At 57.3% G+C, this 20,638-nt stretch overlaps 1 protein-coding gene across 4 annotated transcripts in view; it reads left to right on the top strand.

Moving 5' to 3' along the window:
- Positions 1-20,638, top strand: part of GRM4 (glutamate metabotropic receptor 4) — a 98,388-nt gene that overhangs the window by 50,763 nt on the left and 26,987 nt on the right. For 3 of the 4 annotated variants that reach the window (XM_060164134.1, XM_060164136.1, XM_060164133.1), the window contains exons 3-5: positions 11,359-11,494; positions 14,383-14,537; positions 16,886-17,026. In XM_060164134.1, the coding sequence (XP_060020117.1) occupies positions 11,359-11,494; positions 14,383-14,537; positions 16,886-17,026 (432 nt within the window). The remainder of the gene's footprint in view (positions 1-11,358; positions 11,495-14,382; positions 14,538-16,885; positions 17,027-20,638) is intronic. The other variant, XM_060164135.1, reaches the window with a different exon arrangement.

The raw sequence follows: 20,638 nt of genomic DNA, 5'->3' as shown, positions 1-20,638 counted from the left end.
AGGAGACAAGGCCCAGAGAGGTGAGTAACTTGTCCGGAGTCACACAGCTAAGAAGTGGCAGAGCCAGGATCTGAACTCAGGCAACCTGGCTCCAGCCTTCATGCCCTGAAGCATGAGAGTCACAAACCGACAGCCTAGGCAGAGGATGGCGGGTGCCAGTGGAGAGGGGTGAGGTGAGAGCCGGGCTGGGCAGTGATGAGTCCCCACTCTGGGATGTTTTCTGGGGGACGAGGCGCAGAAACTGAGCCCCGAGGTGGGGTTGGGCAGGTGGGGGAGCAGGAGGGGTATTTCTGGCAGAGGGACCAGCAAAAGCTCCAGGGTGGGAAAATTTGCGTTGCGTTGGAGAAAGTGGTCTTGCTGTAGAGTGTGGAGTGAGGCTGAGGAAGGGGCTGAAAAGCCGCTGTGTGATCTCAGCCCCTAGGTGTGTCACTGGAGCTGGGCTGTCTTGTTCTGAAAGGGGTTTTTCAGCAGAGGACTCAGCTGACACTCAGCAGTCCTGTTTCTGGCTGCTGGCTGGCCTGACTTGCTGTGTGAGCCTTGGGCAGACTCCTTTCCCTCTCTGAACAAAATCTGAGGAATGGGCGGGATTCCCTCAGTAGAAGAATGCCCGGCATGGCCACTGAGAGTGGGGGGAGGTGGGCCTGGGGGGAAGGGGTCTCCTGGGGGCCCCTGGGGTGGAGGAGGGCCAGAAATCAGTCTCAGGGCCCCTCCCCGCTCAGTCCCCTCCTGCCACCACCTGCCTCCACCACCTCTGCTTCCTTCTCTCTCTCTCTCTCTCTCCTTTTTTCTGCTTTTCTTGCTTCAAAGGTGTTTTACCTAAATGGGTTTGTGTTAAGATATTAGGTCGATCACTCAGCAAATTTCCCTCTGCTCAGAGCTGAGCACCATGAATAATGCAGCTCTGAGCAGCTTGTGCTGCTTAGCGGCCTCCCAGCGAGGGGACGGCAGCACTCAGCTCAGGGGCTCTGAGCCCCACAGCTGCCCTGGCTGGTCCCCCACAGCCTGCCTCCCCCCCTCCCCAAAATATCCCCCCAGGGGCCAGGTGATCCCTTTAATCCTCACAACACCCCTGCCACGTCTGGGGAGTGGCGAGAATGCCCTCCCATTTTACAGATGCAGATGTGGAGGTTCAGAGAGGTTGGGTGACTTGGCTCGTATCAAGTAAGGGATTGAGGTGGGATGAGGGCCCCATCTGTGCCCAGCCTCGGCCTCCTGTGTCACAGCAGGCCAGCTCTCTGATGCCTGTTCCCCCCCGTACCTGCAGGTCCAGCCTGATTCTCTATGGGGGCAGGAGGGTGTGAGTGGACGGCCTGGTTTCAGAGGAAAGTTGAGGACTTTGCCCTGATGGGGGCACTGAGGCTCCTCGGTAAATAGTTGTACCCCTCCACCCAGTCACCACCCCATCCCCGTTAGCACCCCCCCGCCGGGCTCCCCTGCACCAGTAGCAAAGGAGAGGTGTTGATGGTACTAAGGTGCGGCCGGGCTGGCTGGTGGAGATGTGGACAGCTGACTGTGTGCCTGGGTCCTGCGGCTGTGTGGCTGTGTGGAGGGTGTGACTTTGGGAGGTTGGGCGTGGTGTGTGGCTGTGTGGGGCGGTGTGGTTAGTGTGTGAGCCTGTGTGGCTGTGAGATTGTGTGAGGTTGTAGTGATGTGTGGTATGTGATTGTGTGAGCGTGTGTGTCACCATGTGTGTGTGGTGGGGCGGGGCTGGGAGTGATGCAGGGGTGGGGAGATGAGCTGAGTGTGTTCAGGAAAGAAAGGATGTGTGTCCTGCCTTGGATAGACCCTGGGCCTCTAGGCTAAGGCCCCAGGTTCTGCCCAGCACTCTGTCCCTGGGGACATCTCTCAGTTTCAGCTGGTGTCTCTGGTCCCCAGAGCATCTCTCACCAGCCCTGGGTCCTGACCCAAGCTGGGTTATGAGGTCCCTGCCCCCCTGCCTCAGCAGCCCCCACCCCCAGTAGGACTTGCTCCCCAGTGGCTTTGGCTCCAGGAGGCCAACCCAGGCCTTCACAAACACCATCACATTTGACCCTCACTCCAGCCCCACCGGGCTTTTTTCCCATTTTACTGATGGGAAGACTGATGCTCAGAGAGGCTGAGTAACTTGTCCAAAGTCACACAGCCAGGAAGCAGTGGAGCAGGCATCTTCCCCTCTGTCTCAGACTGGAGGGGAGGGGAAAGCCAGCAGGTGCAGTATCCACGCTTTGCACAAACCTTTGATGGGGTATATCAGGGAGACACCTGCAGGTGGGAAACCGGAGTGACTGTTTCCCCCTCATTGTCCCTAGGTACCTGGGTCTTCCTGGCTCCAGCCAGATCTCTCACAGTGGGCCCACCGTGCCCACAGGGCTGGAGTCGCCCTGCCCTCATGCCCTCTCTACTGGCCCAGCTATCTTCGGCTCTGGCCCTTGGGGCCCGGCCAGTTTGCATGGCTATCTTATACTTCTCCACTTGTTCTTTTGCATGTGCATTTCTTGAGCGCTCATAGCAAGGAATTTGCATCTAGGTGGAGAAGTAAGTTCCCAACAGAAGGCAGGACTGAGAGAGAGGTCCTGGTGTGCATGACGCCCAGCACCATGTGTACTTGGAGCTCACCAGTGTGTCCTGCAGGCGCTGTGCATGGATAACCTTTGCAGCCCAGAGCCCGGCACAGAGTGGGTGCCCAGAGCCTGTGCATGCAGACATTCGGGCACTCCGTGTGACCAGGTGGTGGCTCAGAGGGGAGGTCATAGTGGGCTTTGGGGGTCAGGGAGGCTCCCAAAGGAAGTGGGAAGGTTTGAGCAGGCGGCTACCTCAGATTCCTACAGAGCCTCTGCCCCTCTGCCCGTGCCAGCGGCCTGTGCCCCGCCAGCCCGCCCATCCCTGTCAGTCGGGCACTCAGTGACTCATTCAACCGGCAAGCGTGGGTCACTGCCTGACCCGAGCAGGCACAGCACGTGTGCTGGGCCCCATGAGGGCTGGGGTGGAGAGACAGACACGGAGGAGAAACTGGGGCCCAGCAAGGGGAGGGCTGGCCGAGGAACAGCCTCTGCTAAGGCCTGTTGGGGCAGCAGATGTGGTCGGATGGTGGATTTTTGTAGGGACCAGACCTGAGGAGGAGATGTGGCCTTGAATGTCACACACACATACACGCACACACACACACGCACACACGGGTGGGGAACCACCAAGGGTTGCAGGCAGGGAGCCATGTGTCAGAGGGATTTGTGCTTTAGAAAGAGGATGGAGTGGACACCGGAGGGTGGAGAGTCGGGCCGGGAGTGGAGCAGACAGGGGGATGGTGGCCGTGAACCAGGCTTGAGCTGCCTCCCGGAGAGCCCTCAAGCCCTCTGTGGAGCCAGAGCCAGCCAGAGTGCGGGTCCACCCCTCGCTGTGCCCCCCAGCCCCGCTCACCCCGGACAGCCACAGGTTAGGGGGCATTCGCTCAGGGCCTGGGTGCCTTCCTGACCTCAGACACCCTTTTAGCCACAGCTCTACTGCCTGGAATCTGCCATGTGGCTCCATTTACTTAGACAAGGACTTCCTTCCTGGTTGAAAACAAAAGTAACACCATGTTAGTCACTGGGCCCTCTGAGTAACTCCCTTTCCTGAGAGATGGTTTGGAGTGGGAGGGAAAGAAGGGAGGACCAGGGAGAAAGACCTCTGTGTGTGAGTGTGTGTGTGTGTGTGTGTGTGTGTGTGTGTGTGTGTGTGTGTGTGAGGCCATACAGTCCCGGGTAACTCCCAGCCTCCTTCATGCCTTCCCCCCAACTCCCTCTCTGGCAGGAACGTAGCGGAGCTGGGGGACCCCCTTGGGTTGCTAACAGTCCCCACTTTCTCTCCATGTTGCAGTTTGCTGCCTTCACATTTTGCCATAATGTAGATTTTTCCACTTGATTTCCTAGGATTTGTCTTTCATTGTTTTTCTCCCATTTTAAATTTAAAAGGACAAAAAAAAAAAAAAAAAAGAGAAAGAAAGAAAGAAAAAGAAAAGGGAAAGAGAGAGAGAGGAGAAGAGCCCAGTCTTGCTGGTCTCCTGCACTGTTTGTCTGCAGGGAAATTGCTCGACGCTCTGGGGGAGGATTTTCTCCCCCCTGGTCTGGAGCCCAGAGCCCGGGCTGCTGCTTGGGACGAGGGAACAGCCTGGGTTGCAGAATGTGGTCCCAGGGCCCTGGGTGTTAGAGCAAGAGGGCTTTGGAGCTGTGGACACAGTGCCCTGTCTGGGTCACCTTGCTGCCCACTGCCTGCGGGCTGGCTGCTTAGCTGCTTCCTGGCGAGGGTAGGTCTCTTGGTGAGTGAGAGAATGAAGGATGGGGGAACAAGAGGATTCCCAAGCCTGGAGGATGTGGCTGAGGGCTCTGGGAAGGCACAGGGGAGCCCAGGTCCCCGACTGGCCCCTACCTGGGGTGAGCATGGGCAGAAGCGGGCTGCTCCAGGAGGAGGCTTTTCCTTTTTGCCTGCTCTGGGCCACCGGGTTAGGTTCAGCCCACAGGTTGGTGTGTCGTGAAGGCAGGGGGTCTGGGGGCTGCTTGGAGCGAATGGGGAGGACTTATTTAGATGGATGGAGTGGAGAGAGCCGTCCCGTGGGGGACAGGGAGGTGCCAAGAGAAGAAGGAAGCTGAGCACAGGTGCAGTGATCCTACTTGGTGTAACCCGAGTCCACCAGGACATTAGGGAGACACCTCAGGCGGGAAACTGGGCTGATGACCAAACCCCCCCGCCCCGCCCTGCCCCCCTGCTGAGTCCTTAGTGCCTGCAGGTCTCCGTGGCCCTGCCCTCAAATAAGCCCCTGGGTCATCTGTGCTGATGGAGGGAGCCAAGTGTGGACAATCCCACGCAGCGAAGGGTAGAAAAATGAGGGCGTTTCAGCAGCGATCTCTCACCTGCAGGTGGAATTTACAAGTCCAAAGTGTCTTCAATTCCTGGCTCTCAGGCCAGGCAGTAGCTCCTAGAAAAAAGTCTGAGTAGAGTCCACATGTGCTGCTGCCACTGCGTGGCCCGGCCTCCCTGCCCCCTAGGATGCAGCCCCCAGCCTCCCTCCATCACTTCACTCCACTTGTTTCCTCCTCTGCCCTGCAATGAGAGCTGTATGGGAGGAGGGGCTCTGTCCTCCTCATGGCTGCATCCCAGCATCTAAACGGTGCTCAGTAAACACTTGTTGACTCAGTGAAGGAAAAGCAGCGGTAGCACACAGGACAGGGTGCGTTGTTGGATGGCTGGTGTCTGGGGAAGCATGCGGTGGGCCTGGCACCCAGGGGGCCTTCCCCACCACCAGTGTGGCCAGCAATGCTGTCTCCTGAGCCCCTCCTGGGGCTGGTCGCTCTCTCTTCCTGTCTTGCTTCCCAACTAGACTGAGCTCCCAAGGAAGGGGTTTTACTTGCTATTGTTTTTCTTTTCTTTTATATTTTATTTATTTATCTATCTATTTATTTATTTATGGCTGTGTTGGGTCTTTGTTGCTGCGCGCGGGCTTTCTCTAGTTGCGGCGAGTGGGGGCTACTCTTCGTTGCGGTGCATGGACTTCTCATTGTGGTGGCTTCTCTTGTTGCGCAACACGGGCTCTAGGCGTGTGGGCTTCAGTAGTTGTGGCTCGCGGGCTCAGTCGTTGTGGCTTACGGGCTCTAGAGCGCAGGCTCAGTAGATGTGGCCCACAGGCTTAGTTGCTCCGCGGCATGTGGGATCTTCCCAGAGCAGGGCTTGAACCCGTGTCCCCTGCATTGGCAGGCGGATTCTTAACCACTGCGCCACCAGGGAAGCCCTCTTTATTATTTTTTTTAATTAACTTATTTTTTTGGCTGCGTTGGGTCTTTGTTGCTGCGCGCGGGCTTTCTCTAGTTGTGGTGAGCGGAGGCTCCTCTTCATTGCAGTGCGCGGGCTTCTCATTGCAGTGGCTTCTCTTGTTGCGGAGCACGAGCTCTAGGTGCGCGGGCTTCAGTAGCTGTGGCACGCAGACTCAGTAGTTGTGGCTCGTGGGCTCTAGAGCGCAGGCTCAGTAGTTGTGGCGCACAGGCTTAGTTGTTCCACGGCACGTGGGATCTTCCTGGACCAGAGCTCAAACCCGTGTCCCCTGCATTGGCAGGCGGATTCTTAACCACTGTGCCACTAGGGCAGTCCCTACTTGCTATTGTTTCTTAAGGACCAAATGTGTCAGGAACTGAGCAGGACACTTCTTGAATGAATGAATGAACGAATGAACAAACAAACACGCAGAGCCGGCCTTGCCCTTGGGGAGTGCAGCTGGAGGCAGACACTGACCCAGATATATTGGCTGGACCCAGAGAACACTGGGAAAGGTCACCAGACTGCAAATGGAAAGGGCGCAGAGACCACAAAATGCAAGAGGAAACCCATATCAAGTTTCACTAGTGGAGTCTCCATGTCACGTTCAAGTCAGGGCAGGTGCCTGGAGCCTGGGGGAGGCGCAGGGTTCCAGTGCCAGGGAGGGCTGGCCAGGAAAGAGCCTGTCCTCGGGGGGAGGTAGGATTTCGAGAGCCAGATGGCCGGAGGAGGAGGGCAGCCCCAGGTGGGCTCCCCATGTGCTTCCCCTCCAGTGTCCTGTGGATTCCACCGAGCCGGGAGTGGCCGAGTGACCCCGTGTCACGGATGTACAAAGAGGCTCAGGGCAGCGCACACAGGGACTGAATGCCTTCACTGTCACTCGTGTCTGAAAATTTGGTCTGGCCTGGGTTCTGGGGTCCACATTTACCAAGCATTTACATCTTTACATCTTGTATTTGCTTCTGATTTTTTTTTTCAAGAAATAAAATGGGGATTGCCTGGAAGCCCTTTCACGGAGCCCTCAGTCTTGTTCTATCCCTGCCTCCCTTGAGGTACCCTCTACCCACGACTCTGAAGGGGATGAGTTCCCTTCTTGTCCCCGTTTAGTCATTCAACAAGCATTTATGGAGCACCTAATGTGTGCCAGGCACTGGGAGATCGCGGTGCATACAATAGAACAAATCTGCCTTCATGCAGCTTTTGCTCGTATATATGTGTGTGTCCCTATAGAATAAATCTTATATGTGGCTTTTAATTTCTACATAAATGGGACAGATTGTGCTGCACTTGGCTTTATCAGCCAACTTTATGTTTTCAGGGTTTTGTCGTGCTGATACATGAGAGCTGTTTTATGAATCTTAGCTACGTAATATTCCATTGTGCAAACACACCACGGATTAGCCATTCTTCTGCTGTAAAATATTTAAGTGGTTTCCATTTTTTTGCTGTTTCGAACAGCGCCACAGTGACCGTCTTTGGGCACGTTCCCTTGCACCCGTGTGTGACTTTCTCTGGGAAGGATGTGGAGGGGGACACACTGGCCTGTAGGATTCTAGACCCCCTGGTGCAGTCTGCCCTCAGTCTCCTTGTTCCCAGAGCACTTGGGCCAGGAGCTCTCCCAGGTCCCCACTGCCCCCAGGCACTCAGAGGCTCCTGGCAAGTGCTTGCGGCTTCCTGCCCCCGGCCCTGCACGGAGGCACCGGCTGGGCGGATGGCGGAGCTCGCAGCTGGCATGTGGCGGCAACTGGTGCTGGACAGGGGGCTGGGGCTGTGTGTGGGGTGAGGGGCTTGCCACGAGTGACCCAGGAAGGCCTAGGGGAGCCACGGGGAACGCCAGACTCCTTCATGCCCCCCTTCTTATAATCCTGTTCCTGGAGCCTGGGACAGGTGGAGTGTTCCAGCTTCTGTGCAGAGATAGGGCATGGGCTCGTTCCTCGCTGCTTGGGTTTAATTGGATTCTATTTGCTCTCAGTATGGACTCATGGATTTTTTTTTTTATCCAAAGAGAGAGTCCGTGTGGTAAAGGAGGAGGGGTGCAGAGAAGTGCCCCCGCCCTGGTGGAGACGTTTGAAGAGGGCGTCCCAGGGGAGTGCTAGTCATGGTGCTGCAGAGGCGGGGGCTGGACACGGGAGGGCTGGCGGGCTTAGCATGAGACTTGAGATCTTCCCAGGGGTGGGGAGGGGCTGCAGGAGATGGGGGTTAACAGAGACCCAGCGACTGGGGCCTTTCCCTTCTCTGCCGGAGGGAGGCTCTGGACACAGACCTGGATTACAGGCCCACTGACCGGCCATGTGACCTCCGTCAGGCTACTTAGCACGTCCGAGCCTCAGTTTCCACATCTGTAAGATGGGGCTGTTAGCCCCTGCCCCAGGTTGTGTGAGGATTCACTGAGTGCCAGACATGCCGTGGGTGCTTGGTAAATGCGGTCTCTCTTGGGCCACTCCAGTCCTCTCTGGCTGTGGCATGGGGTCAGGAGGGCCGTGGAGACACTTGGTTTCTCACTGTGGGGCCAGTGACACCAGTGGTACTTAGCCCAGGGTAAGCCCTGTGCCCAGCCATATTTACGGGTGCCGGTTGGTCTCTGACTCCACGTGACCGGTCATGACACATTGGACTGGGCGAAGGGGTGGTCTCGGGAGCCAGACAGCCTGCATTCAAACCCCACTCTGTGCCTGACTGTGTGACCTTGGGGAAGCCACTTAACCTCTCTGCACTTCTGCGTCCTCATCTCTAAATTGGAGCTGTGCTGATGATACGGACCTCAGATGAGTGAATCCATGCAAAATATGCCGAATAATATTCAAAGGCATCAGGCACTTTATAAACGTTCACTGGTACTGAGCTCTGCATAAACCCCCAAACTCCCCTCCAGTCCCCCCACCCTTGTGGTTGTAAGAATAGCGCATCCCGCTCAGACCAGCTCTCATCTCGAGTACCTTGCGACTCGCTCACATTTGAGCTGACGAGCTGTGGTCACCTCATTCTTCTTTCACCAGCAAAACGAAGCCTGCAAGCTATACCCTGGCGTGTCAGGTGGGGCCATCCTATGGAACTTCTTAGGGGAGCATTGCCCAGAAATATGACTTAATCTAAAAGTTTCTCCCTCCTTGAGAGCAATTAACTCCTATTCTATGCCTGCCTCCCCTCTGCCCCTTGGCCCCCTCCTCCCTCCTGGAGCCAGGTGGCACATCCTAACCCCTCAGCCAGCCTCCTCCTCTTGTCCATCTGTCTCCCCAGATGGAGGGGGGAATGTGGCAATTGGCCCAACTTCTAACTGGAAAGGAACCATATGGAGGGTTTACCTGGGAGCTGAGTGTCTGCCTGGCCGCTGTTAGGGCAGAGCCAGCGCTGTGGGCAGCAGACTGGCTCCCCGGGCTCTCTCTGTGAGCCGGGACCGGAGGGGCCCCGTCCTGCCCCCAGACCCACCCTCCTCTCTCCTTCTCTCCCCCCCCCCATGAGCCCCTGGTAGACCTGCTTTTCTCCTGTGCTTGGGGCTTCCTTGGGTGTCTTAGGAGGTCTTGAGGAGCTTGGTCTGCACAGAAGTGGCAGAAAGTAAGAGAAGTGGGTGCTGGTCAGGGCAGGGGGCAGGGGCCGTGGTTGCCTTGCCTGGTGCAGAGAACCAGGGGGTCTACTTTCCTGGCAACGTGAGAATGTGTCTGTGTCGTGTGGCTCTGGGCCTTGCAGGTGCCTGGCACAGAGCAGCCCCCATTCTAGCGTGAGGACGTTGTTCTCCCAGAACGCCCCACCCCCCGGCTGCTTGCGCCTCCTCCTGCTAAGACTCAGCTCAGGGTCACCGCCCTTGGGCAGCCTTCCCTGGTTGCCACCTACGCTCAGGAGTAGAGGGCCCTCCTTGGGTGGAGCTGGGTGCTGGCACCTTTCCCCGGGGGGCAGGTGGGTGTGTTACCGCTCCCTGTGCTGGGAGCCCCTTGCAGCCAGTCCTCCATGCAGAGGTGCGTGGAGTCTGCGCAGAAGGCTCAGGTGACCCCGGCCTGGACTGAGAAGCCATTCAAAGGCTCAGGGGTGCCCAGGGGTGACAGCCAGGTGCCCAGCCAAGGTGGATAGTTTGGCTGGGCCCTAAAGGGCTCCTGTGTGAGGTGGAGCTGGGCTGAGACCCCTGAGTGGGACCCAGAGGAAGGTAATGGTCTCAGCTAAAGAATCTGCTTTCATCAAGAGGAATCCCTCATGTTTTCCCATCAGCTGAGCCCTGACTCTGCCACCTGGGGTCCTGGGGGGGGGTCTTACTCCCTGGAGGCCCCCCATGCTGTACCTCAGTAGGGCAGGGAATTGTGTGGCTTTGGGTAAACCACTTCTCTTTTCTGAGCCTCGGTTTCCTCACCTGTCAAATGCAGTTGATAGAAACAGTGGTCCACAGTGCTTTTGTAGCAGGAGATGAGGGGAGGTTGAAATACACACATGATACCTGTCCCCCCGCCAGCACTGGAGAGACACGTCTGAGGCTGGGGACTGGCTGGGTGAAGTGGAAAGTGCTCCCAGGGGTTCTGTAAGCCACATGGCCTGGCTGTGAATTCCGGGCTGTGCGTTGACTGAATCCTGCCTCCTGCAGACTTGGGGGCTGGGCTTCTCGCAGAGGCATGAGCTTGAGAGGCAGGTAGGCCCTGGGTCCCCTCCCCCAGGACCCAGCCAGGTAGGTGGTGGCCCAGAGAAGAAGGAGTGACAGGAGGGCCCCTAAAGACCTTCTGACCCCAATCAGAGCTCTTCCAGTCCTTCCACCCCAAGCACTCCGGGGCTCTCCTGAGCTCCCTGCTAGGGATCTGATCACAAATGAGATGGGCGGGGCCTCGAGTATCAAGGCACCCTGCCAGGCCAGGGTGGGAGCTGGAGAGACTTACACACTGAGTGGCCTGTGGGTTCGTGGAAGGGAACCTGGGAAGACCTGGATGAGGACTGCAGCTGGGTTTGCAGCATTGCTGCCCAGGATGTGTGGGCACGAGTCAGCAGCCATGCGCACTGCTCTTACCAAGGGGCCTGGGATGAGCATGGGGCCCGGGGACAAGAGCCCTGGTTGGTGTGTGTGGATGTGGGTGCCAGAGGCACTAATGGCCCAGGGTGGGCAATTTGCTCTCGTTCTCAGATTTACTCCTCCAAAAAACCTTATGAGGTGGTTACATTGAAAAGAACCAATGTTTACTGAGCACTTACTATGTGCCAGATATTACTGTATTTATATGCATGAACACACTTAGCTTTATAACAACTCTATGAAATAGGTAGTATCATTATCTTCACTTTATAGATGATGTATTTGAGGCACAGAGAGGTTCAGTAACCAGCCCGAGATCACACAGCGGTAAGTAGCAGAGCTGAGATTTGAACCCAGGCAGTCTAGCTTTAAGCACAGTGCTGCATTGCCTCTTGCTAACAACCTATTTTATTTATGAAAACTGAGGCACAGAGAACCTAAGTGACATGTCCAGGGTCACCAAGCTTGTGAGTTGTGGAGCCGAAATTCCCACTGTGGCTATTCTGACTGCACAGCCCGTGCCCAGAGATGGGGACCTGGGAGCTAAGAGTCAGCCCCCAGGAGTGTGGGTTGGGGGAGAGACTCTGTCCGCCCCAGGCTGACTGGTGCCCTTCTTGCAGGGGGTGTGTGCATTGCCCAGTCGGTCAAGATACCACGGGAACCCAAGCCTGGGGAGTTCGACAAGATCATCCGGCGCCTCCTGGAGACCTCGAACGCCAGGGCAGTCATCATCTTTGCCAATGAGGATGATATCAGGTGAGGGCAGGTGGGGCTTGGGGCGGGGCTTGGGAGCTGGGGATCCCTGCTGGAGACCTTCCTAGGCAAGCCTGACCCACCCTGGGGTCCAGAGAGATGGGGTGGGCCAGTGAGTGGGTGGTGGGGAGACCCTTCTGGCTGGGGCACAGGCTACTGCTAATGGGCTCCCCTTCCCCTCGCTGTTTCCTGCCCCCATTCTACCAACTGGGGATGGTAAGCAGGTACTTTTACAGAGGGGCTAAGGCCATGGGCTTGGGGTCAGAGCACCTAGATTCCTCGCCTGCTCTCCTTCCTACTAGCTGTGTGACCTCAGGCAAGTTTCTCAACCTCTCAGGGCTTCTATTCTGCTTTAAAAAAAAAAAAAAGAGAAGCTAATTATGCTTGCTTGACGGTGTTGCTTGAGTATTGAACGCAGGAACGTGCATAAGGGGCTTAGAGCAGAGGCTGGCAAGGTTGGCCACCCCTCAGCCCCTCCCTCCTTCCTTCGGTGAGCTCAGAGTAGTGGGAGGAGGCCTGGGCTGAGGTTTTAGTCCTGATTTGGGCACACACTCACTGTGGGCAGTATTGTCCCCTCCCTGGTCCTCAGTCTCCACATCTGCAGATTGGGGGCAGGTGGACTCCGGGTGCCAGAACCATGCAGTGCAGAAACCCTGGACCACCCCACCTCTCTGCACATCTGTCCCTGGGTCCTGAGTCGCAGGTCAGAAACTCAGGTGCCCTTAGAAGATGACCCCTGAGCACCCCTCCTAACCCACTTCCCTTCTTCCTGCCTTTTCTCTCACTACTGCCCCTCCGAGACTGTATGTTAGGGCCAAGAGGGGCCGGCCTCCTTGATTCCCTAGTCTCAGTGGGAGACACAGCCCCTGCTCAGAGTCTGACTGGCAGAGGAGATGTGGTTCTCCCCAGGCCTCCTCCCTCAGATAGTTGGCCTGAGCTGTCAGAGCCCGCTGTGCCCTCCGGTCGACCTGCCCACCTGCCTAGCCCAGCCTGCCCGGTCCGCCCCCCGTGCATCCCCCACCCCATTGCTAACCAGCATCTTCTCTGGGTCGCATTCTTTCCAGCACTCTTTCCCACTTGTGAAGACCCCATCCTGGACTCCTGAGTTTCAGCAAAACAGATATCCCCCCAGGAGACATTGTCGGGTCCCTGGAGGGGTGGAGGGGGGAGTTCGGGAAGGTCATTAGGCCTCAAAAGCCACAAGGACCAGCTCTAATAGGTGTTTCTCAGGCCTCGAAGGACCAGGGCGTGGGAGTCCTCAGGATCCATCTGGCACCTCCAAGCTGAAAACAGAGGCTGCTCCTGACCCCCTCAAAGCTTTCAGGTCCCCTAAATTCCTATTGCCACAGGTCCGCTGGCAACGGGGGCAGGAGGGGCTCCTTCTGAGCTCTTTCCCTCCCTGCAGTCACCAGTCGCTGCCCCCGTGCCCCCATTCCCACCCCAGAGCCCAGCACTAACTTGGGTCCCACTACGCCCCGGGACGCACCCCACTCCAGGCCTCCCTTGCGGCTCTGATGGACCCACACGCGGGGAGGGGAGGATGAAGGTGCCACGTGTCCCAGAGAAGAGGCCCCTGGGAGAGAGAGGGAAGGGCCTGAGACTGACTCCCTGAGCAACTGCGGGGGGTGGGTGGGGGTGATGGAGGGGGGCGCATTTCTGGAAATCCACAGGCGTTTCAGAAGCAAACAGAAGTAAAAATAAGCCCAGGTGACTTTACAGAGATGGAGTCTTGGCAGCTCTGGTCGTGTCTGGCCGGCTGGATGCAGGCGGGTATTAATAGGTATCAATAGCCTCACCCTCACCTGCCTGGGCTGCGGTAGCTTTGGGGGTCTGGAAATGTCCATCAGGAGACGATGGAGGAGGGCAGGTGTGGGCCCCGGGGCTGGGAAACATGTCTCTCCCTGGCAGCCCCAGGCGGTCCTGCCCCAGCTGGCCACCTCCTGCACAGGCGCAGCGGCCACCCCAAGCCCTGGAGTCTGTCCTGGCTTGTCCATGGGAAGGGCCTGGACAGTTTCTAGTATCCTGGCCTCTCGCTGTGTGATCTCGAGCAAGTTGCTTGCTCCAGTCTCTCCCCGTGGAAGGAGGTGCGTTGCGAGAATTCTGCCCAGTCCCTCCTATTTTTCTCCTCCTAGATGTCTCTGAGGGGCCACTTAGTTCAAGCATCCGTTAAGCACTGACTGAAAGCCTCCTGTGGGCTGGGCCCTGTGCTGGGCTCCAGGGCCCCTGACTTGACTAGGACCGCTGTCACTGTGGGCCTGCGGAGGGGTGAGGCCCTGGCTGCCCTCACCCTTTCATCCACCCAGGAGGGTGTGGGGAGCAGCTCTTTGAAGCACCTGGACTTTTGGCACAGAAGGAAGTGGCATGCAGACGGGGAAGGGTGTAGTGGGGGGTGTGTGTGAGAGAGACAGTGGATATAAATGTGAGAAAGGGCCAAGGGATGTGGGTCTGGGCTTAGGACCAGGGTGGCATGTACCTGAGAGGACAGAGCCTGGGCAGATGTGGTTCTGGGGACCTGAGTCAGACAGGTCCAAACTGAGGGAAACAGCTGTGGTCTTTGCAGGGACTGAGGTAGCCCCAGGGGACAGGAGTGGGTCTGGGAAACAGACAGGGGCTAGGGCTGCCGTATCGGTGAGAGGGGAAGCCGTGGGCCTACAGGCAGGCGTGGGCCAGGGCAGCAGGGAACTGTGAGCCTGCGGGTCTGACACGGAAGCTGGGGCGGCTATGGGCCCTGGGCTCATGTGGCTCAGGATGGGGGATCCAGGCACAGGCTGGGAGGGGGACAGGTGTGGGCCTCGGGGAAGGGGGTCAGCCAAGGGCAGGTGTGGCCAGGGGGCGGCAGCCGCGCGGGCAGACACGGCTGGGTTGGGCTGGGCTGGTGCGTGTTCCCACAGGCGTGTGCTGGAGGCGGCCCGGAAGGCCAACCAGACTGGCCACTTCTTCTGGATGGGCTCGGACAGCTGGGGCTCCAAGATTGCCCCTGTGCTGCACCTGGAGGAGGTGGCCGAGGGTGCCGTCACTATCCTCCCCAAGAGGATGTCCGTGCGAGGTAGGCCCGGCAGCCCGGACGGCACGCCCGCTGCCCTCAGCCGGCACCATCCACCACCGCTGTCAGTGTCACCCCGATCGGCGCCCCATGCCCTTCCTCTCCCGCTCCTTGTCTCCCTCCATCCTGTCTTTCCTCTTCCTTGGCTCACAGCTTCTTTGTGCTCGGGTTCTGGGATAGGAAGCCTTTCTGGCCACACTTAACCCAGCAGGATTCAAATCCAGATTCAGGACCTTTCTTCCTCCCGTCTCAGATATTTGTGGGTGTGGGAGATGGTGGCAAGTATAGGAGGCTCATTTATCAAGGACTCTCCTTCATCCCTATATACTCTCATCCCTTCTCCCATCTGGGATAGAAGAGGTGAGATCCCTGCCCTGCCTGGAGCGCATCCTCTGCCAGAACGGGCCGGGCACTGCCAGCAAGCTACAAGAAAAGCGTGCCATGCCAGGGGGCAGGGGCCTCCCTGCAGAGCCCGCCTGGGTCTGGCGGGCCCTGGGTGTGGGGGCAGGCGTTGCGCCTGCCCTGCCCGGCATCCCTTCCTCTTGGGGCAGAACCCAGTCACCCTGGGCAGGAACAGATTGCTCTGGCCAGAACCTTGCTGTGCGTGAGGCGTGAAGTTCCTATTCATGGCTCAGTTTGGCAGGGACCTCACTGTCCTCCCCATGGGGGAGGCAGGCTCCCAGGGCCTTCTCCCCTGCTCTTGCTCTGGTCAATAGAATCCAGCACTGATGGAGGTGGAAAGGCCTGCAGACATCTGCTTCCACCAAACTTTCCAAGAGACCAAGGCCTGAGCAGGGGAGGGATGTGGGTCACACCGCCGTGTCCTCTACTCACCCTGAGGCAGAGGGAGCATAGGCCGCAGAAGTTTCCACACCTCCCCTCTCAGCCTCAAGCCATGATAAACACGAAATAACAATAACTGCGGCTCTTGATACCTGCAGACACCAGGCCCCTTACGGACATCTCATTCAGTCTTCCCTGCAACCTCAAAAGAAACTTTTATCCACATTTAGTGGGTGAATACATTTAAGGACCAGAGAGATTTAGTGACATGTAGTGGCAGTAAGTGACACATACTTGCTACTAAGTGGCAGAACTGGGATCTGAACCCTGGACTTGCCAGAGAAATCCCTTTTTTCTTTTTTTTTTTTTTTTGTGGTACGCGGGCCTCTCACTGTTGTGGCCTCTCCCGTTGCGGAGCACAGGCTCCACACGCGCAGGCTCAGCGGCCATGGCTCATGGGCCCAGCCGCTCTGCGGCACGTGGGATCTTCCCGGACCGGGGCACGAACCCATGTCCCCTGCATCGGCAGGCGGACTCTCAACCACTGCGCCACCAGGGAAGTCCCCCTTTTTTCTCTGGGACATTAGAGGAGCCTTTAGAGCAGTGGTTCTCACCTGGGGGTGATTTTGACCCCCAAGGGCCGTTTGGCAATGTTTGGAGACATTTTCGGTTGTCACGATTAGGGAGTGATGCTTCCAGCATCTAGTGGGTAGAGGCCGGGGATGTTGCTCAATATCCTGAAATGTACAGGACAGCCCCCTGCCGCTCCAGCCCCCCACCCCAGCAAAGAATGATCGGGCCTAGTGTCAGTGGGTCAAGGTTGAGAAACTCTGCTCTAAGGCCAGTCCCCCACCAGTGCCAGCACCTCCCTGACAGCTCCGACAGTCAGACAGCTGTGCCCATGACACGGAATGATCACGATATATAGAGAGGGGGCACTGGTAGGAGAGAGAAGGCGATATTCACTCACCAGCCTGCCTACCCTGGGATGGGGTTTTCTAGGCTTAGAGCAGAGTGGGTAAGCCCTTAGGAGCATTTGGAGAAGGAGGCTGCCTCTGTAAGTGATGGGGAAGTTCTGGACTTGAAGGAGGAAGATCCAGCCCCCCATCTTATCTGTGTGACCTGGGTCATTCCCTACACTCTCTGGTCCGGTCTCCTCTTCAGAACTAGAATGCTCAGGTACTCCCAGGATTGAATGCCTGCCCCCCACCAGCCTCTCTGCTCTAATCTCTGGGCCCCCAAGTGACTCCTTCTCAAAGAGGCCCCATATTACCACTTTGGTGGTTAAGAAGCAGCAGAAACACCCTCATCCTGTACTTCGTCCATAAAGGAAGCAGTTGTAAGATTACACAGGCTCTCCCTGGAATTTAATACAGCTCTTTTCATTGTGAAGAAAATGAAATGGTCCACATTTTGTTTTTTCCGGCTGGGCCCTGGATCAGAGGATGTGCTCTTCTTCCCTTCCGCCTCCCTCTGCCTGGGCCACATGAAAGCTGTGGGAAGAGGGAAGGGGAGGGGGCGGGTGGGGAAGGGAGGCGTGAGGTCCTGACATCCTGGTTCCCTGTCAGGCTTCGACCGCTACTTCTCCAGCCGCACGCTGGACAACAACCGGCGCAACATCTGGTTTGCTGAGTTCTGGGAGGACAACTTCCATTGCAAGTTGAGCCGCCACGCGCTCAAGAAAGGCAGCCATGTCAAGAAGTGCACCAGTGAGCACGCGCGTGGTGGGGGGGCGTGGGACTGAGCCTCAGGGGGCGGGGCCGGGGTGGGCCCTGAGGGGTTGAGGCTATGGGGGAGAAGGCTGAGAGTGTCAAGTGGGGTGAGCGGTGGCTGCGGGACACTGCCGCAGGGGTAGCAGTGTCCAGGGGCCCAGGCGGTGCTGCCTGGGGGTGGAGTTGGGGGCCAGAAGGGGCGGAGCCCTAAGGTGGGCGGCAGAAGGGGCGGGGCCAGGACTGACTCAAGGTCTGACACCAGGGCCTTGTCGGTGGGTGGGCTTAGGGTAGCTGAAACCTCGGTGATCTCTCAGACCATCAGCCGTAGGACGCTGCTGAGTAGGGGAAGGGGCTCCTGGGTCTGGGCAGAGGTGCCGTCTGGCTGCTCACCTTGGGCTTCATCTGGATGCCCCTATGGCAAGCCCACAGACCTGACTGGCCCCAGCTGCCTGTGAATCCTAACGCTCACCGGTCTGAGCACTTTACAGAAACCATCTCTAACCCCTCCAGGTTCCCACAGCCACTCAACAGACACCAGTTTGACTCCCACTCCCTGGCCCTTTTCTAAGCACCATGGATATAGCAGTGAATGAAAGAGCCAAAAAGCTCTTGGAGTTTTTATTTTCATGGGGAGACAGACAATAAACGAGATATGTAAGTAAACTATAGACTATGTCAGAAGGAAAAAGTGCAGTAGAAACAAAATAGATAAGAAAGAGGATGGCCTCCCTGCAAGGTAACGCTTCAGCAGAGTCCTGAAAAGGACAGGGAATGAGCCACGGGAGGATGGGACGATGGGTCTGTTTTACAGAATGGAAAACAGAGGCTCAGAGCAGGTAAGTAAAGGGACCTGAGTTCCCGCAGATGAAAGGTGGTGGCGCAGGATATGGGCCCAGGTCTGAGTTCTAGGCCCTCAGACCCCTGTGGTAGCCGTCTTGGCGCGTTCACCTTTGATACAGGTGGACGTGGGTCCTTGTGCTCCCTTTGTCTGGGTAGCTCTGCAGCAGGACCTGGCGTCAGGGACATTGGGAGGGCTCTGCGTACCCCTCAACCGTGAGTGGTGGCCATGCAAGGATGATGAACTCCCTCTTATCGTCTCCTGGACTGATGGGTGCAGCTTGGGCAGAGGGCCAGATGAGCAAGGGCCGCTGGATCAGCCGCAGGGACATGCTGCATGGAATCACTGGCAGTTGGGGGTGGGGGAGTGGGTCCACTAGGGCCAGGGGAGGAGGGAGCATGGTGAGGTGGGTGGGCCGGTGAGGAGCATGCTGACCTCTGGTGGCCAGGGCAATCGTGGCTACTTAAGACTGTGGGTGTCCCCTGGGGACGAAGGCAAACTCCTGTGGGTGTAGGCAGCAGTGTGTGTACACCCTTGTGTGTGTGACTGTATGTGACTGTGTATGTACGTGAGTGTCTAAAAGAGAAGGTATATATGTGCATGTCTGTCTTACATAGGGGTGACGTTCTTGCGTGAGCTAATAACCATAAACACCACTCTTTACTATGCATTTACTATGTTCCAGATATTTTAACAACATCATCTCATTTCACCCTCAAAGCAACTCTAGGGGCTCTTATGACCCCCTTATTATGGAGGCTATGGAGAGTCAGAGAGGTCAAGCAACTTGCCCAAGGCTGCACAACAAAGGTCCTTATGAGGCAGTAATCACAACAAAGGTGTAAGAAGTACCAACATGCCTGGGCATGGGAGGCTGGGCCCTCATGGGTAGGAGCATCCTGTTTACTTCTCTCTTCCTGGCATAATTATTGAGAGCATCCCCTTTTATTCTCAAAAGTCCCCAAGTGGGGATAGAAGATTGTATCTTCACCCTGATTATAGGTCACGAGACCTGGCTTGGAGATGGGGATGGGTGGGACTGAAAGTGGGGGCAACATGGATAAGGGGGTGACTCGGCCCCTGTGTCTGGCTCACCAAGGGAGAGGGGCTTTCTGGAGTCTCCTCTTGGTCTGGGAGGCGCAGGCAGGGAGAAGGCCTTGGTCAGTCCTTGTAAGCTCTTTCCAGACTCCCAGTCCTCTTCAGGACTCCCCGGCTGCTGGTGAACTGGTGGGGGGAGGGGGGACGGGCCCTCTCTAGGTGCCCTCAGGGAGGTGTGTGGGCTGTCAGAGCAGGTGGGGAAGGAGGGCTTGATCAGGATTCAGGAGAGTGTAGACTCTCACTGGGAACCTGAGGCCAGCTGTACCCTGTCAGGACCTTAGCTTTCTCATCTGAGAAATGGGATTGGTGGTGGGCCAGCCCAGAGGGTGTCTGGGGATGCAGGTGAGAAAGCTGATTGGAGGCACTTGGTGAACTGTAAGAGGGTGGTGCTCAAGCCTGGCTGTGCATCAGAATCACCTGGAACTTTTAGAGCTCTACTAGGGCCCCCCCACAGACCCACTAAGCAGAACCTCAGGGGTGGGTTGTTTTTCAAGCTCTCCCAGTGGGTTTTTTGTGTATCTAGGGCTGGGAACCTCACATCGAATCACCTGGGGATCTTTTCAAATGCCGACCAATCCCTGGCTCCCAGCCCCAGACATTCTGATGTAATTGGCCCTGGGTACCACCTGAGCATCAGGATTTTTTTTTTTTTTTTTTTTTTGTGGCACGCAGGCCTCTCACAGTTGTGGCCTCTCCCGTTGCGGAGCACAGGCTCCGGACGGGCGGGCCCAGCCGCTCCGCGGCATGTGGGATCCTCCCAGACCAGGGCACGAACCCGTGTCCCCTGCATCGGCAGGCGGACTCTCAACCACTGCACCACCAGGGAAGCCCCATCAGGAGTTTTAAAAGGTGCCCCTGTGGTTTAATGTGCAGCCAGGTATGGAAAGCACTGCCTCAGAAGGAGAGGTGGGTGATGGAAGGGGCGACGGCGTGCTCCCCAGGCAGTGGGGAAGGCGTGAGCAAAGCACCACAGGGAGGGGTGGAAGGACAGCATATTCCAGCTGACCTGGATGTTTCTCGCTGCATCTGAAGCCCCAGCAGAGGCTGGTAAGGGTCCTTGGGCGGCCCCATATCAGGCACAGTGAGCCCGTCCATCTCTGGGTGAGGTGAAGGGTAGGGGAGCTGCTGGGATTGTTTGTGGGACCTCAGACCCACCCTGGGTGAGGGGGAGACAGCTCTGGCTTCTCATGGCCCCATCCAGGTTTGAGCTGAGCTTGTCCCTTAGGCCAGGAGGGCTGGGGTGACACCCATGGAGTACGGGCTATGGACCGGGCACCTGTCAACGGGTCAGGGTCTGGGTCCGACTCTGCCTCCTCCCTGCTGTGTGACCGTGGACATGTTATTTAACCTCTCTGAGTCTCAGAGAGGGCAGGGAAGTCACCACCCATCTCAGTGGGCTGTTGGAAGGATTGGTGATGTGTTTGAAGAGTATGAAGAAGCTGAAAAAGGATGTGTACGATCAGCGCTGACAGAATGGTGGTTGTTGTTGATAGAGAGGGAGGGGGAGAGGTGGGATTTACCTGCGACTGGGTAATTTAACAGCTCAAGTCTGCTGTAAGGATTCTGTCCGTTGTAGGATCCCCGACGGGGAGGACAGCATCCTGAGGGTGGGTGGTGTAGGCTGTCACAAGCGTTGCCTCCATTTTACAGAAGGGGACGCTGAGGTGGTTGGT

Source organism: Lagenorhynchus albirostris, chromosome 10 (assembly GCF_949774975.1).
Source record: "Lagenorhynchus albirostris chromosome 10, mLagAlb1.1, whole genome shotgun sequence".
NCBI lineage: Eukaryota > Metazoa > Chordata > Mammalia > Artiodactyla > Delphinidae > Lagenorhynchus > Lagenorhynchus albirostris.
Note: the sequence above shows the minus strand (reverse complement) of the source record. Positions and strands in the feature narration are given on the sequence as shown.